This window comes from Cyprinodon variegatus, unplaced genomic scaffold, assembly GCF_000732505.1.
Source record: "Cyprinodon variegatus isolate N-32 unplaced genomic scaffold, C_variegatus-1.0 Scaffold311, whole genome shotgun sequence".
NCBI lineage: Eukaryota > Metazoa > Chordata > Actinopteri > Cyprinodontiformes > Cyprinodontidae > Cyprinodon > Cyprinodon variegatus.
In genome coordinates, this window is record NW_015150764.1 from 335,922 (window position 1) to 353,007 (window position 17,086).

The window sequence follows — 17,086 nt, forward strand, 5'->3', positions numbered from 1 at the left end:
TAATCAAGGAGACAAATATCCATTGAGCGAAACACTCTCATAGCTGAGTTTAGCTTTCCAGTCAGAAATTAATTTGGACTGCAAGTAATTGAGTTGTTTATTTGATTGGAAACAGTGTAGAACCTTCATCCTATTGAGCCCCAAGGTAAGTAGTCTGCTAATGTGGAGGTCCATTCCAGCTTGCCCTTAATATAACAGGTTGTCCTTTGGTAATGCTGCGCATGCCGTCTTTATGCAGTTCAAAGAATGGATAATTATGACCTGAAAATACCAGGTGGTCAACATGTCAAAATGTTTAAAGGGCAAGTAGGCATGTTATGACCACAAATGTATTCCAGTATGCCAGTAGAAAAGAAAAGTATGTGATTTTAGATTAGTTCATAAATAAAAGTCAGAAAAGTCCATTTCTGTTCAGCATGCCAACTTTACACAGCAACTTAAAGTGGAGAGAGTCAACTAGCTTCGTCCATGAAGAGATTCATATTCACAAGTTTTTCTTTTATCCTAGATTTTAAATGAATTTTAACCCCTAGAACCCTACGGACCCACCGGTGGGTCCAGCTGCTACGTGACCTCGTAATTTTAACAAACCCCCAGTATTGATGTAAAAAACACATTTGGCACAGTTTGGTGACATTTTTGGATAAATGTGCCCAAATGGCCTCTCCGCCTAAGAAATTTCTCACTAATACTATTCTAAAATAAATATGATTCATCTGATTGAGTCCAAATTTGGTATATTTTTACACAACATTTAGATTTAAAAGTCTGTACTGCTTTTTTGTGCTATAAATAATATTTTGGTAGTGTTTTGCAATGTTTATTTCAAAGAAAATTTTGGCGAGGTTCAAAAAATGCAAAATATTTTGTATTTTGTCCCTAATATTTCAGGCAGGGTCAAAGCTACAATGGTGCTGACACCAGAAAACCATTCTATGACATCTTACCTTTACAGAGGTACCAAAAGTTTCTTCTTAAATCTAATAGCTGTGAGGCTATAAGTGATTTACTTTTGTGTGTTTTTGTCAGGCAGAAATTTATTTATACCCCCTTAGGGTGTAAGAGGTTCCCCTGATTTTGAATATGGGATGTCTTTTAGAAGTAAAGGAACTAAATGCACATATTAAAAGTTTTCACCTCTCTGAAGTGGCTACTAAAACAGAGTAGGAACGAGGAGCACAGAACAATTAAAAATAATTCAGAAAAGAATGAATGACCAAGAGGAGATCAGGTACTAAAAAACACAAGAACAGAAAAAAAAGTTATATAGGAGGAAAGCTAAGTATTAAAAACCTGTAATGATTCAGAATACAACCACAACATATAAAAAAGATAAAGCTTATGTCCAAGATTTACCAGATCAACATTCTAAAAAAAAAAAGAAAAAAAAAAAAGTTGAATGTTTAGGGTGTCGGTATGCAAGAGGATAAACCCCTGGCTCACTCTCAGGTCAATGGCTTCCTGCTCTGAATGTAACATCATCAGCGACCCCTCACACCCCCACCATGGACCGTTCTCCCTGCTGCCCTCTGGGAAGAGACTTCAAAGCATTTGCTGTAGGTCCAGCAGGTTCTGCAACAGCTTTTTTCCCCGCTGCCATAAAACTGTTGAACTGTTGAAACTCTAACCAAGTCACAAAACAAGACTCTGCATCACACCTGTAAACATATTTGCACTACATGGTGAATCTTCAAAATAGAGCTCAACTTAATGGTTCTACTGCAGTTTGCACAACATCTATTTTTGCACCGTGCGACGAACCCTCCACATCAATGCCCTTTTGCACCAAGTCTCTTTCACACTGTTTACATTTTGATCACTTCTTGGGTTTATAAATGGATAAGTTCATTTTCACTGCTAAGCTGCTGCTCATTTACTGTTGGAAAGCTGTGTAAACAAAATTTGTGTAAGTCTAAGTAAATCAGTCTTCTTCCAAGATAGGCTGGTATTCGGCGCAGTCAATTTTTTTTAATTTAAATAAGAAAATGGCATTATCTTGTGGAGCCTGCTTTGGGGAAAATTTATTTCTCATTAATGTAAATCAGTTATTAAAAAGTTCCTTAACATTTTTATATAATATATAAAGATTTTTATCTTTTATGGCTCAGAAAATTATGAAGGCTTAATTTTTTTGTGGTTTTTTTTTTTACCTCCCATTAAGCATTTTTATATGAATAAATATTTTTTTCCTCTGTTTTTATTTCTGATCTTAATCAGCTCTTTTGGTATTGATTAACGGTCCAGGAGGTCTGTCCTTCAAAGATGATTGGTTACAAAAAATAAAAAATTACTAACGTGATTTGCTGTTTTATACAGAAGATGGCAGCATAAGCATGGGTAATATTAACTGAGCCACCAGAAATGACCGCTGTCCGCCTTAGAAGACAATTGACTTGCATAAAATGAAATAATTGATTGTGGATAAGGACAAAAAAGATCAATGCTAATAAAAGTGACATTCCAAACTCTACTTATTAAAAGAGTATCACAGCCAATTTATCTGATGTGAATTGCCATGCAAGTTTAGCATACAAGTTTCTATGCTGGACAAAAAAAAAAAAAATAATAATAAATCAAGAAAAACAATGAAAACCAGCTTTTACTGCATCTATCCTTTAAGACAAATAAATAGTGATAGTACAAAAGAAAATACTGAGGCAGAATATATCATGACGATGACATTGTCTAAAAGCACAGGATAAAACATTGAAAAGACGCACAATCGGAGGGTGAACTACTGTTCTGTCTTATTGTGTTCGTCCCAGTTTAAACCGCGTTAATTAAAAGGTTAGTGTGATTGGGTGGAGAGCAAAAGGGGAGGGCGGCTATCTCGGCCTCAATAGGCGAATCCTTTTTAATAACCCGCCTCGGGATAATGATGTAAAAGACTGAAGCGTCTTGTGCGTAACGAGGATGATGGTGATGATCTGAAGGTGAATCCAACACAGACACAGAAAGAGAGAGAGCGATACTTTTTACTCAAGTCCCTTCTTCATCACCTCACCTCAGCTGACAAGAGGAGCCCCAAACTTTGCCGCTGACGCGCAAGTAGAGGGAGAAAGTCGCTGAGAGGCGTCAGGATTTCCCAGAACCCAACAGGCTATGGACCGGAGGATGAACCTGAACGGCGGCGCGGCAGGGGACATTTTTCATAAAACTCTCAGCGCCGTGTCGGGCAAAAAGATGGACCCGTTCAGAACCTCTGCCAGCATGGAGCTGCCACCCAGAGACCGCCAGTCCCCTATCGGCTGCTTTGATCAAGTTGATCCGGACCCGATCCAGCCCGGAGGACTCGCTGGAACCAGGGGCGGCACTCTAGGTCTTCCGACCGGATCCTTGTGCGTTAAGTACGGGGAGAGTGCCAACAGGACCTCGGCGGCTGAGAGCAGCGGTGGAGAGCAGAGCCCCGACGATGACAGCGACGGGCGGTGCGACATGGTCCTCCTGACAGATGTACGAACAGCAGCCGGGGGGAAAGCAGAAGGAGGAGGTAAGAAAACCAAAGAGCAGAAAATGCTGCGGCTCAACATCAACGCCAGGGAGAGACGGCGGATGCACGACCTGAACGACGCGCTGGATGAGCTCCGAGCGGTCATCCCCTACGCGCACAGCCCGTCTGTGCGTAAACTCTCCAAAATCGCCACCCTGCTGTTGGCAAAGAACTACATCCTGATGCAGGCGCAGGCACTGGAGGAGATGAGGAGACTGGTCGCGTACCTGAACCAGGGGCAGGCCATCTCCGCGGCTTCCATACCGGCCACCACCGCGCTGGCAGCTCCTCCACCCGGTCTGGGCGCATACGATCAGGCGCCCGGATACCCGTTCCCCGCCGGGGTGGCTGCGTCTTCCTGCCCTGACAAATGCGCCCTGTTCAACAACGCCGCGTCCAGCCTCTGCAAACAGTGCACTGACAAGCCTTAAAACTGATAACAAAGACTACAAAGAAGCACACAAGAAAGGAAAAAAAAAACATGAATGATGATCGAGTAGAGACAAAAAGTAATTTTTTTATAATATTTACTAAACGCATTAAAACTCGCTTGTTTTTTTTCTGTCAAAACAACACTTGATTGTGTACATAAGTCATCTTTAAAGTGCTGGTGTGACTGCAGGCCAGACAGAAGCCGAATTAAAGGCCTGTTGCTCTGTGATGGACCCTCTGTGGAGATGATCTGACCAAACGGGCGCGACTTTTACTTTCCCGGAGCGCAACAGCACCCACCTCACTCTGCTGCTTTCCATGTGTTTACTTTAACTTCTAAACCACGGGCCCATTTTTTAAAGAACTTTTCTAGTGAATGTTGCGGATGAGGGGATTTAAATAATACAGACAACAAATGATCCACTGGCCTATATCTATTTGGCTGAAATGGCTTTCTCAATCGATTAATAATAATTAAAAAGAAGGTAAAAGAATACATTTAAGTCTACAAGGTGTTTAAATGTGTCTTTGTGATTTTTTTAATTTGGAGTATTTATGATATTTATGCTTGCATTGCATATTTTTTTCGAGGTGGATGTTTTTTCTGCCCTTTTTCATGATTTTCGTTCAGATTATTCGCGCTGTCAGGTCAGGCTTTAATTTATTCTTGTAGATACTTTCGTTGTTATCAGAGCAAAGAGGGCCGTTTGTATGTATTTGAGTGTGGAAAAGCTTTATTAAAATATTTTGAACAACATTAGAATATATCTGGTTATTTATCACAGACAGAGCAACTTGAATCAGAGAGCTGCTTTTGGTTTGTATTCTTATCATAGTTAAATTTAGTTTATTTACAGCAATTTATAACACATTTTCATGTGCAGCGATCTACAAATATATACATTTTATTCCATCATCTTGACAGATTTAGATTCTGACGCGTTACACATTCAGAACATGAGTCTTTATGAGCAAGAAGAAGCTGAGTTATATGAAGTTTCTTGGCTCTATAGGTGTCAATAATTTCTACTTTGAGCTCGAAATTGCGCCAAATCCTCTGAGGGAATGACTGAAGGGAACATGGAAACAGATCAATCTTTTAAAAAAAGAGGAAATCCGATTAATATTATTATTCCAACTAAAAATGATTTGCCTCACGATGCGCAATAGGATTTCAAAAAAAAAAAAAAGAAAGAAAAGAAGAAAAAAAAAAGGTGATGCTGTAATACCTGCCTGCACATAATTAAACTCGTCGTTTAAAGACGATGACGCCCTCACAATGTCATTAAGACACGTAATTTAACCGCTGTTCAATCATTGTCGGAGTTTGTTGTCTTTAATGAGCGCGCAGCTGCAGCCGCAGCGACTTTGGCCCCTTTTTATTCTACAATCTTACTTAGTGATCTGATTATACAGCTCATGAAAATGTTTGCAGTTGGGATTATTAAACAGTTTAAATCAAAGGACAAATTATAACATACTGTAACCGCCCCTGTGACACCTAATTAATAGAAACTATTTTTCAATTTTCTCTGTAAAATGAGCCCTACTTACAGCATACAATCAAACCTGTAAAAATAAATATAGGGCTATTTCACTGTAAAACGAACAGGCTTACTATGACTAAAAATGCTTAATGTAAATAATGTCACACTTCCATTTATAGATTACAAAAAAATGCAATAAACTACAGAGACATACTGCGAAATGATTATAAAATTACAAAACCTAAGTTGCTCCACTGTTCAAAAACACTAACTTTAAAGTGACATCCTGCATAATGCTCCAATAGAAACTTTGACAACATAGTGTAAGGTTAACAACACAAAGATATGAATAATTTATGTGTTTGAATGTTATTCTTATCAAAGATAAGGATTTTTTTTTATTTGGTTTGGTAATAAAAGTTTGTTTGTAGTTTAAAGGGGAAGATGTCTAAAAAAACAGGGAACAGCTTTACTAAGTTCAGCTTTTATGAACAATTCTTCACTTTAACGGTCTTATAAAACCATAATCCCTTTTTGATATAAAATATTTGGCCACTTTACATCTTCAAAGTCTCTTCATAAATATGCATGTTTTATTTGTGTGTTCTAAACCTTTATGGCAATAATTTTAATACATCTGGCTTTTATTCCATAAAGACTGTACTGTGTATAACTCTTTAGTCTCCTTATCCCCTTATATTTTCCTTTAACGCTGTGAGATGTTTTAAAGCAGATATTTGTGCTGTTTAATAAGTATTTGTTGAATTTTGATTGGGAACTTCACCAGAGCTACTGTATATGGGGCATGAGCTTAGGTAAAATGGGTATGGCAAGGCCTAGATTTAGAAACTCTGTAAATTTCACCATGTCTCCAGCTTTACAACTATGTTTTAGTAATTAATGGTTGTTTGAGTAAAATGTTGGGGGGTTTTTTACAAACCATTGTGAGCAAATGTTTCCAAATTCTACATAAAAAGCTTAGAATTATCTGTTTTTTCTTTTTAGCAAAATGCAAATAGCTTAAGTCACAAAAAAGGATGCCTTGCTTCTAAATTTCAAATGATGCGAAGATGTGTGTCTTGTTATGCACAGCATTGTGCAGGTCATCCCAACAACCAGCACTCCATCCATCCATCCATCCATCCATCCATCCATCCATCCATCCATCCATCCATCCATCCATCCATCCATCCATCCATCCATCCATCCATCNTCCATCCATCCATCCATCCATCCATCCATCCATCCATCCATCCATCCATCCATCCATCCATCCATCCATCCATCCATCTTATCTCTTGAAAAATGAGCCATTCAATATCAAAAGCAGTAAAACATGTTTGGTGAATGATAAAAAGTTCAAATTGCTAGATTTAGATATTAAACTTTAGTCAATAATACTTAGCTTAAAAGAAGGTATTTATTTGGGATTGTATTTTATTGGAAACAAATAAATGTCAAGTAATTATAAATAAGGAAGGTAAAATAAGGCATGTTTGTTTTTATATAGCATGTTTCTGTAGTAAGTCAATTCAAAGTGCTGTAAATGAAGAAAAAAAAAGAAAAGTATGTTATGGTTGCATAACGGTAAAGAAATATTAATGTAATGATAAGAAAATGAAAGAAACGAACTGTAAATATAACAAGCAATGTTAGCACAGTCATCTAAACAACTGCATTTTAATCTTAATTCAAAGCAACTGAGGGTTTCAGCATCTTGACGTTTTTCTGGGAATTTATTCCAAATAAGTGGAGGCATAAAGGTAAATGCTGTTTTTATGTACAGCCACCTCAATAACGTTTGGGAATATTTATGGGCACTACAATGTTCAATCCGCAATATTTCGTGTTTCCATTGAAATTTGCCCACTTATCTCTGGTAATGAGCCTCTTTACCATCACCCCAAGATTTGGTTTCTTTCACAGATTAAATATGAGATTCTAGTTGAGCAACAGAAAAAAAAAAATATATATATATATTACTACCTTAAGAAAGCAGAAAAATTTTAGTAAAATTACAAGATTCCTTTAACCATAAATCCGCCAGGGTTATGAATAACTTTGCACTTTAATATGCATACATAAGGGGATCGTAGACAAGAAACATTGTGTTGTTCTTCTGATCGCTACGTAAAAGTGTATAACTTATAACTTGGCTATTATTTTTTTCATATTATAAATTTTGGAAACTTTTAGGCATGAGATTTCAAATGAACATCTTGCAGATGTAAAAAACAGGAGGCATTTTATTGAGGTAGACAATTTGTCTCCAACAAATCTCCAATCTAAATTAGAGTTTTCAAGGAAAATAGCAAGGTGCCCCTTAATCCTATCACAGTTTTGAATACTTCAAATCCACATCAGAAGGTTCTTTTTAATCAAGAGCAGAAACGAGCAGAAACTCCGGTTGCAGGACCTCACTAACATGTTTATTGTTTCATTCGTCCTTCCTGCTGTGTGGAAACTGAGACTTCACAAAAAACATTAATTATGCAATATGCATTGATGCACAAATGAGTAAAGCAGTTAACCCATACTAATATTCACATTAGGCCACAGGGAAGAAATTCCCCAGGGGGTAGAAAGAGCCATATGTGTAGAAAAACAACCTTTAACAGCAAAGCAAAACATGTGTAAAGGTGCAATAAACTTTAGATCTACCTGAACAAAGTGAGACATTCTGTATCAAACAGCCTGTTATAGTTTGTCCTTCACATGTTGCAAGCTGGTCTTGCCAGAAGTAAAATTTACACTTTTGTTTTTTTCGTACAACGCCTACTTATATAGAATAAAAACACTGCTCTGGATCATAAGTCTAATAAAAATTAAATTGTCTCTAAGGCACTTTAAACAAGGAAAAAAGCCCCATGAATAAAAATAGAAGATAAAGAGTAAAAGAGCACCAACTTAATAAACAAGAAAACGTCAAATTTACCATATCACACTTCAGCAGGGTGTCCCCTTCATAATAGAGTCGCCATATATGCAAAGGAAGATGAACATTAAAGTCAAAATATACATAAAGTGGGTGAATTGAATATCCTATCAGTAACAAGCAAAACCACGCCAGCGGATTCATCTGCGCTGTGTCATACAGTAGATATATGTGCTGCACTGGCTGAGGTACCAAATCAACCTCTGGGTGGTAATTCATTGTTGTCAGGCCACTCATAGCCCTGTATTGCTCTGCCGTGTTGTTGTGCACACAAGATGTATGCTAATAAATCTGCATCTGAGGGGGTCGAACTAAAACAAAAGCCTTTATCATATAGTTAAACCCCTCACCTTTGCAATGAAGGTCATAGCTCTATCATTATGAACAGATTGGCTTCAAAGTGGACTTTTGGGGAATTTTTAGGTGTTTTAACCTTCAGCAGGACGATAAATTTGACGCCCCAGATAAAATTTTCCCATATCACAATTACTGTTCAAAGAAAAAGGAGCCAAAATATTGTAAAAGCTTAAAGCTAAATATTTTAAGGATGAATGCATTTACTTTAAAACCAATACTTTAAGACCTGTGATACGTTTTGAAACCATACCAAATCAGAGAGTTGCGTGATGATAATTATTAACGAGTCGTACTCCAAGCTTCATTCTTCCACCCCTAACCGTTGTGATCCATTTTAATTCCATTTAGATGAAATTTGTACAAATGTCTTTTTTCTGCTTGTTTACGTAGCTGAAAAATACTAGAATACCAAATTACACAAATCTTTAGCTTTTCTGCATATTTAAAAGTACATTCTGCTTAACTGAGCTTGTCCAATTTTCAGATTTTACATCCCCATCTTTAATCAGAGCTGATTAAAAGAAAACCAGGGAATTCTCATCCCTAGCTAACTTACTGATGGAGCTCTATATTTACAATGTTTTCCAAGTGCTCCAAATCTGTCACTCAGGAAATGTTTTTAATCTCGCTAAAGGTCCAGTAAACATATGGTGGTTTATTCGGCTCTAAAACTTCTAACTGAGGACAATAAATGACGTAATAAAGTGTGATTATCTTCTCATCCAGAGTTCCACCATTGAGTAACATCTCTAAAATTCCAGATGCTGCCATATTAATCAGATTAGAACACCTAATCCCCTAATCCCTGTTTACCGATGGCTCTGTTTGTACCGTAATCTGATGTTCTTTTATTCCCCTCTGATTAAACAGTGTGTATTTACTGCACCAAAAACAAAACAAAAATAAAGACAAACAATTCATCATGGAGCTGAGCAAACAAAAACAGGTGCAGCTTTGCTAAGAGTCCTTATGGGGCCAAAGAAAACAGGAGGGCTGATGCCTGTAAGTGTTTTTGAGATTTTTTTTTAAATATTCCTCTGTGCTCTCCACTTTATTGGTACACCTGGTGAAGACATGTAAGAAGAGAGAAATTAATGAATATTTTATTTAAGATGCATAATCACTCTGAAAATAACATGCAATGCTTTCACGACGAGCTTTAAAGATATGTAGAGATTTGCTCTGATTTGAGATAAACCTGTGTATTACAGAATACCAGCCTTGTTTGTTGAAGCTCAAGTTGTGTTGGACTGTTAGATTACGGCTCTGATTATAACAAGGCAAGGATAGGTGTGTGGCTACAGGTGTATCTTAAATTAGAGTATCAGACAAAAGAACATTTACTTTTGTGGTGAGCGATAAACTTTAAGCATTATTTTTGAGTTAATTTTGATGATTAAAGTCATGCAGTTTTCTGAAAAAAACTAGTACATTACATAAGACCAATAGAAGCAGATTATTAACACAGACTCTTGGATTAATAATCAAAGCGGACAGTCACCTAAACCGTCTACAAGTAAAAATAAAAGGGAACAAAAGATCAAAGCAAAGAAGCTGACCGTTCATATAAAAACATTAGAAAAAGGAAAAGCAGTGGTATTGAAATGCAAACACCATTTTAATGTATTTTCAAATGTGTTTTCTAATATAGTATCACTAAACACCTGACTCTTTCCCATTTTTAATAGTACATAAAAGCAACAACCAGCTTTGCCATATTATAAAAAATCCCCAAATCAAACTCTTGGAAAGCTGCTAAAATCTTTTAGTTGATCTTTTTTTAATGAAACTGTAAAAAAAGAAATATTAGAGTTGTTACAGTTTTGTTGGATTTTTCTTTAAGCTGTCACTAGTTTTCTCCTAACAATGGTTTTATTATAAACTATTACTTCCTAAAGAGGCATTTTCTCCACACTAAGTAAATAAGCACAGAAGGAAGCATTTATTCTAACCTATTGAAGGTAAAATTATAATTTGACTAATGAATTTATGCCAGTACTTTTTGTACCATACTCAAAATCCTGAGACTAAAAAGTAACAGTATGCGCAAAGGCTACAAAGCAGTTAAGACAGCTGTGATCTTTCCATTCATGTGACCTTAATAATCAGATAATGTGCTACGCTGTTTTATTAGAACAGACCAAGCAGCCACACTGCATCATGTGAACAGGCAGAAGCGGCAAGAAGCCCAATGCTTTAACTGTAAAAAACAAATAAGTAAAATCCCACCGGTATTGGATATCTGTGCATGTTTTGGTGTGTTTTGAGTATGTGCTGCAGCGGGGATCACTCGTCCTGATCAAAATGCAGATCCTGACCCTCTCAAGGTTCATTAGAGTCAAGGCGATGGGGATTTCATCTGCTCTCTGTGATATTCATTAACTCTGGCTTCCACATTAAAATAAAGACTTGAGGATGACACAATAACAGCAAGAATTACTCACTGCTCAGTTCACTACACACACATGCTTCTTTGTTGTTGCACTCACACACAGTCTGCAGTTTTCAAGAAGACTTTATGTGGTACAGTCTTTGATTTTGTGTTTTGATGAAGACAAAAACCTTCATCAAATTAAACATCAGTTAAACATCAGACTGCTACAGGAGTGTAATGTTGACAATAAAATGTATTATCAATAGGCTTTCAGTGAAAACAGTGATGTAAAACACCCAAAAGACTAGCAAGATCAAAGGCCAGTTTCATATTTTCTGTGAAATTCATGAGTACCTACATGGATGGGTTTGAGCTTATGGCATTAAAAAAAAGATAATCCACATATCTCTGTTGAAAATCTGTCACTTTACTGGAGCATGAAACCCCAGCGTTAGTGGAACACTTGCTTGGCTGATCTTCCTGATGTGCAGAGCTGCTTCTTGAGGCATTGGCGTATCTGTCTGAGCGGAGGTCTTTAACAGCCATGAATGCCAAAGCATGGGGGGAGAGAGGCAGGGCAGGCCAAGCGTAACTGCGATGGCCCGATGTCCTTGGCTCCTCGGCGGCCTTCACCTCACACTCCCTGCACAGTGAATTTTATGGCTAATTTCCGGCAATTTATCCTGGCACTTTCAGAAGAGACATTCCTGCGGGAATAATGTGCATAATTTGCATAAATCATCCTGATAGAATGCATATCAGCATGTTAAACACCACCCCCCTATTTTTTTGTCTGATGCTCCAGCGTTTACATTGTAATCAAAACTGACTTCTTTCTATCCACTGACACATGAGAGTCAGGAGAAAGGGGTCTGAGTTTAGGGAGTAATTAAGAAAGAATGAAATCCACATACAGATGCATGAAAAGTCTCATTTCTTCTTCTCAGTTGTTAAAGCTAAATAATCTAAAACACAAACAAATGATTGCAGCTATTTCCTCTGAAATTAGCTCCTTTGATTTGTTAGCCATTTTGAATATCTCCCCTTTGTCGCTTTGGGCAGAAGCAAGAAGTTAAAAATAAGCCAAGCATTTTTCAGTTCATCCAATAATCTAACTAAAAGAGAAGGGGGTTGGTGTAGTTCCATCATTTCCTACTATGATTGAGAAATATGCTCAGATAAATATTCATGTTATCTTTGGCTGCCTACCTTAAACTAATCCCTGTGATCATTTTGACTTTATCAAATTTATGCAAGCATGTACATTTGTTAAGTCACATTCCTATCAAAAAACACCAAAACAATTTACTAATGTGTAATTCTTACTTGTCCTAATAGCCTTTTTACTTAGTCCTTTTTGAGCCTGAAAATCATTTTTGCTCTGGGTTAGATTAGCAGGCGTAAACGTTGTTGTACCTCATCCCCACCTGCTGGCAGTGGTTACTCATTCATTGTTATCCATTGCTTATCCCTATCGGCTTTTTATTATTTTTTAAGCTTTTTCACACTTGCGCTTGGGCTTTTCCTCTTTCTTTCCCCAACTCCACTGGGGAGATTACTTCTTTGTTTACTACAGTATATTTGCACATATGCTCAATATCATAATTCCGGTCAAGTTGTCTTGTTACGGTTTATATCTTTATGCTGCATTTTATTCTTTTACTGTGTGTTTTATTATTTTGAACTATGTTCAACACTTTGTTTTCAGCTGTTGGTTGTTTTAAAGCTCTACAAATACAGTTCATGATTATGGTGAAAATGCTTAAGTTTAACAACATTTGAATCAAAAGTGTTAAACATAGAAATAATTATTTCCAACATGATATAATGATTTAATCTGAATGCAACCAGTGAGATTAATGGTGCAAAAATATGTGACAGGGTCCATTTACTTTCTAATAATATACTTTTAATCAAAAAAAAAAAAAACCTAAATGTTCTTCCCGAACATTCTGATAAGAATTTAGTTTTTGCATCACCAAACACTGGACAGCCTGTGTGCTTTCAGATGGAAGAGACAGCTACTGCAGAACTTACTGCTTATTTAGTCTTCTAAACTATTTTAAAAACACCAGAAGAGTTCCTTGACTTGCAGGTAGTCATGTTAATTTCTCTGTTAAATAAGATTTTTAAAGGTTTCTAACTATTTCAGTTATGTTTAAGGCCTCTGTCACAGAATATTTTTTTGTATGGAGGAAAAAGCATCTTGGCTTTAGCTAGTAAATCACTACCGGTAAGATATATTGATAAAACTCAAATGAATTGCATAAAATATGTTAGCACAGTTTAATTGGTTACATTTAAACATCCCTGCATAAGACAGTAAAAAGGAAAGTTTTTGGATTTCAGTGCAGAGACAAGAGGCATGTGAGCCGATGGGCATGCAATATAGCCTTCAAGCTGCAAAAAGGGGTGGTGGGTCAGCTAATGTGAGAAGACATACAGACAAAACAGATAGTTGGGGTAAGGGTGCTGGACACTCTGCATGTACACAGTTTTGTGACTGATGAAATTAGAAGAAATGTGTGTGTGTGGATGTGTGTGTGTGTGTTTTGGGGGGCGGGGGATTGGGATGTTGTGTGTTCTGCACATTCAAAATACCAGCTTCAACCCAGAGAGTCTCAAAACCGCAGACCGTATCACTGGTGACAACAGGACACTCGTCTGCTGGCTGGACGTTAATCACAATAATACAGGGCAGGCCAATCATGACTCACTGATCAAGCGCTTAATGACACGCCCGCCGTGGCCACTGTAACCAGCCTGCTGGAGAGGGATTCACACACCAGGGCTGGCTTGAATGTTGGGGAGGGGGGGTTATGGTGGTTATGAGGCTGGTGCACAGCCATCCAGACAATAATTACTCGATGACTCTGGTCACATTAGGGATCAGTCAAAGCAGATTAATTTCAACGGATAGCATTGGTTCCTCCTAAATGCAGATTTTCTTAATAAGAGTGAAATTCTGTCCCTGAGATTGTTGCAGACTGTGAGGTCTGATATAAAGGGGTAAGTCCAATTACTTATCTGGAGTGACAATGTCTGCTTCACATGAATCAAACTGTACTACAAATCTAGCACACAAGTGTATGTTTCGCCAATGGGTTGTCTGTTGTATGTGTGTGTGTGTGTGTGTGTGTGTACAGAGATTGTATACACTGGCACAAATGTGTGTGGTACGGGTGGGCCTTTCGGTAAATACCCAGAGACTCAGAGAATTACCCAGAGCAGAGAGGACAGCATCTGTTTGTGTGCTTGTGCCGAGCAAACAAGGCAATTTAGAGAACACCAAGGGAGCTGCTAATAAACACAACCTTATTCCCCCTTCTTCCTGCACCTGGCTCTGACTATTAGACCACAATATGGATAGCCTGTCTGTCTTGTACATTTTTGCAACTGTCCGTCTATGTGATAGTGGTTGGTAGTGGGCAAACAAAATAAAAAGCAAAGCATGTATTTGAATTCTGCAGATGTTCTTTTTCATATTCTGTCCTCTATTTATAGAAAGTTAGGTCAGTGATATTACGGCTGTGTTTACTTTAGACTTTAACTGGCTACCGATTGGAACTACCAGATTTTAGGCTTGATCTTTTTTTTTTCCTTACTTAAACTGTAAACCTGTCAAACATTTGTCCTGGCTGGCTCAACTAGCAGCAACACTCTTTAGTGTGAATGTTGATACAGAGAGAGGATGACTCAAAATATACTATATACATTTCTGAGTTGTTAAGAAAGTAAATCAGAAGAAGCACAAAAGGAGAAAAATGCTTTTGTTTTCAGAACATTTTTTTTATTTTAGTTTTAGAATATATTTGCTGAATCGTGAATTCAGTTGAACAGCAGCTTCACTCTCTTTCTCTGAGAGGACCACTCCAGACAGGTCAGAGAAACATAGTCAAAGTCAGACACAGACATTTATTCACACACTCACCTAGGAGCAATTTAGAGACATCAATCAATCAAGGAGCTTTTGGACTGTGTGAATAAGTCAGAGTACCCAGAAGAAAACAATGCATCCAGAGGGAGAACATGCAAACTCCATTTGAAAAGGCCTGGGCTGGAATTTGAAGGAGCTTCTTGCTGCATGGCAACAGTGCAAAAAACTGCACTTTTTTTTTTTTTTTAATCTATATTCCTAATTCTCAAACAGAAATCAGGAGGTGTCACTGTCTGGATTCGCTGTTCAGAACCTCACATTATCAGCGATCATAAATTAGCCACAGAATGCATGTCTTCTTTTTAACAATGGTGAGTATAGCTGCTACTATAGTAAATCGTTTAAAATTAAAAAACATGCCAGTGATATACAAATGGAAAAATATAATTTTGAAATTAGAGACTCTGAACTAATATATATTAATGCAGTGGTTTTTTTTTTTTTCATTTCTGTAAAGTTGCTCTAATGAGACCTGCAGCTTTGCCTGCATCTACTGTTGACTGTGATATGAAGCCAAAGTGACACCCAGTAAAACCACACATCAGACGAGACACAAAATGGCCGTCCATTGCCAAACCCTGCCTTGGCTTTCACTTCACATCACACCACAGCGCCTGGCTGGAGAGCAAAATCTTTGCATGGCATTTAGAGGAAAAATCAAGAGGCCTTCTTCCTCTGTTACCGCTAACAGGTAATATTGGCATCTGAATCACTGCAACTTGAAATCTGCACTGAAATAAATAAACTTGGTAAATATATTGTGATTCTTATTTACCTTTGAGTGGAAAACCTATTTAGATCTCCAATTTGTCCCTCCAATGGAAGCACTTCAAGGTCTCCTCACCCCTCATGTCACAACGTGGCAGCAATAGACGAGTCCTCCTTCTAACAGCCTTTGAGCCTTCGAGCCAAGAACATCATGAAATGAAAGGGGAGAAAATACGTGCAAAGGGGGGATTAATTTGAGTTATAACATTGATTAGATTTCCAGAATTATAATTAAAAGATGTTAAGACATGGGCCGAGCCAAGGATCAGTGGCCACTAATGAGGACCAATAGGCATCTGTAATCTCTGCTATAATGAGTGCGGCTTCAGTTTAAAGTTTGCAGGGAGACAAGTGGGGAGAAGTACAAAAAGAAAACCTTCCTGAGAAACCATTGTCCACTGTCATTGTAACCAGTTATAGAGGGAAATTTAGAGTTTCGTCAGAGACAGGGATGAAATAACATTATCTATGCTAGAGCAAAAATGTATGTAATAACTTAATAAATTGTTATATCTAGGCAATTAGATCAGTAATTGTATGGGTGAGAGTCACCCAGTGTTGTTGTTTGGGACACAAATGGAAATATCTTTTTTATAAGAACCAAGTATACTAGATATAGAAGATATTTAATGCAGTATCAGATCTGATGCTGATGTTTTTCTATAATCAGACAAAAACTGACGCTAAGTTATTTATTACCGTAATCAATTTAGACTCCATGGTCTTGTGTTTCTGTAGACAGATGGTTTAACTAAAGCAATTGATATATTTGCTAGACTTAACATATTCAACTTTACTGATACATTGGACTGTGTCACAAAGGCTGGCAGTCAGTGGACAGTCTTTCCTTAGATTTCTTACTTTCTTTGGAAAAATAAACATTTAAATCAATTTAATGCTTACAACAAAATTAAAAGCAAGGATAGACCTTTATACCAAAAACCATTCATTTGAAGACACTTGGATCAAGGAGGTCAACAGACTCAACTGTAATACAAGTTATGTGAGGAGGAATGTGCCAAAATTACAGCAAGTTATAGTCAGTAAAGCCAAAATATTTGACCTCAGTTAAACAGTAAAAAAGTAGTTCTACAAATATTAGATGTAGTAAAAGTTTGAATTAGAGGAAAGCAAATAAAAAAAATCTAAAGGATTCCAAGGCGTATATCAATATAAAAAAAAAATTGGTATTTAAGACAAGTAAAGAATAAAAGCTTTAAATTAAAACCATTAAAAAAAAATCAAAAGCTGAAGAAAGAAAAAAAATGTTGACCGAATGTGAGATCTGATTTGAAAAAAAAAATCG

At 37.2% G+C, this 17,086-nt stretch overlaps 1 protein-coding gene across 1 annotated transcript; it reads left to right on the forward strand.

The window, feature by feature from the left end:
• The first annotated feature begins 2,870 nt into the window (after positions 1–2,870).
• Positions 2,871–4,679, forward strand: bhlhe22 (basic helix-loop-helix family member e22). The gene has a single exon (XM_015384363.1). It carries the CDS (start codon positions 3,103–3,105, stop codon positions 3,919–3,921), a length of 819 nt encoding a protein of 272 aa, XP_015239849.1. The 5' UTR covers positions 2,871–3,102; the 3' UTR covers positions 3,922–4,679.
• Positions 4,680–17,086: the final 12,407 nt, after the last annotated feature.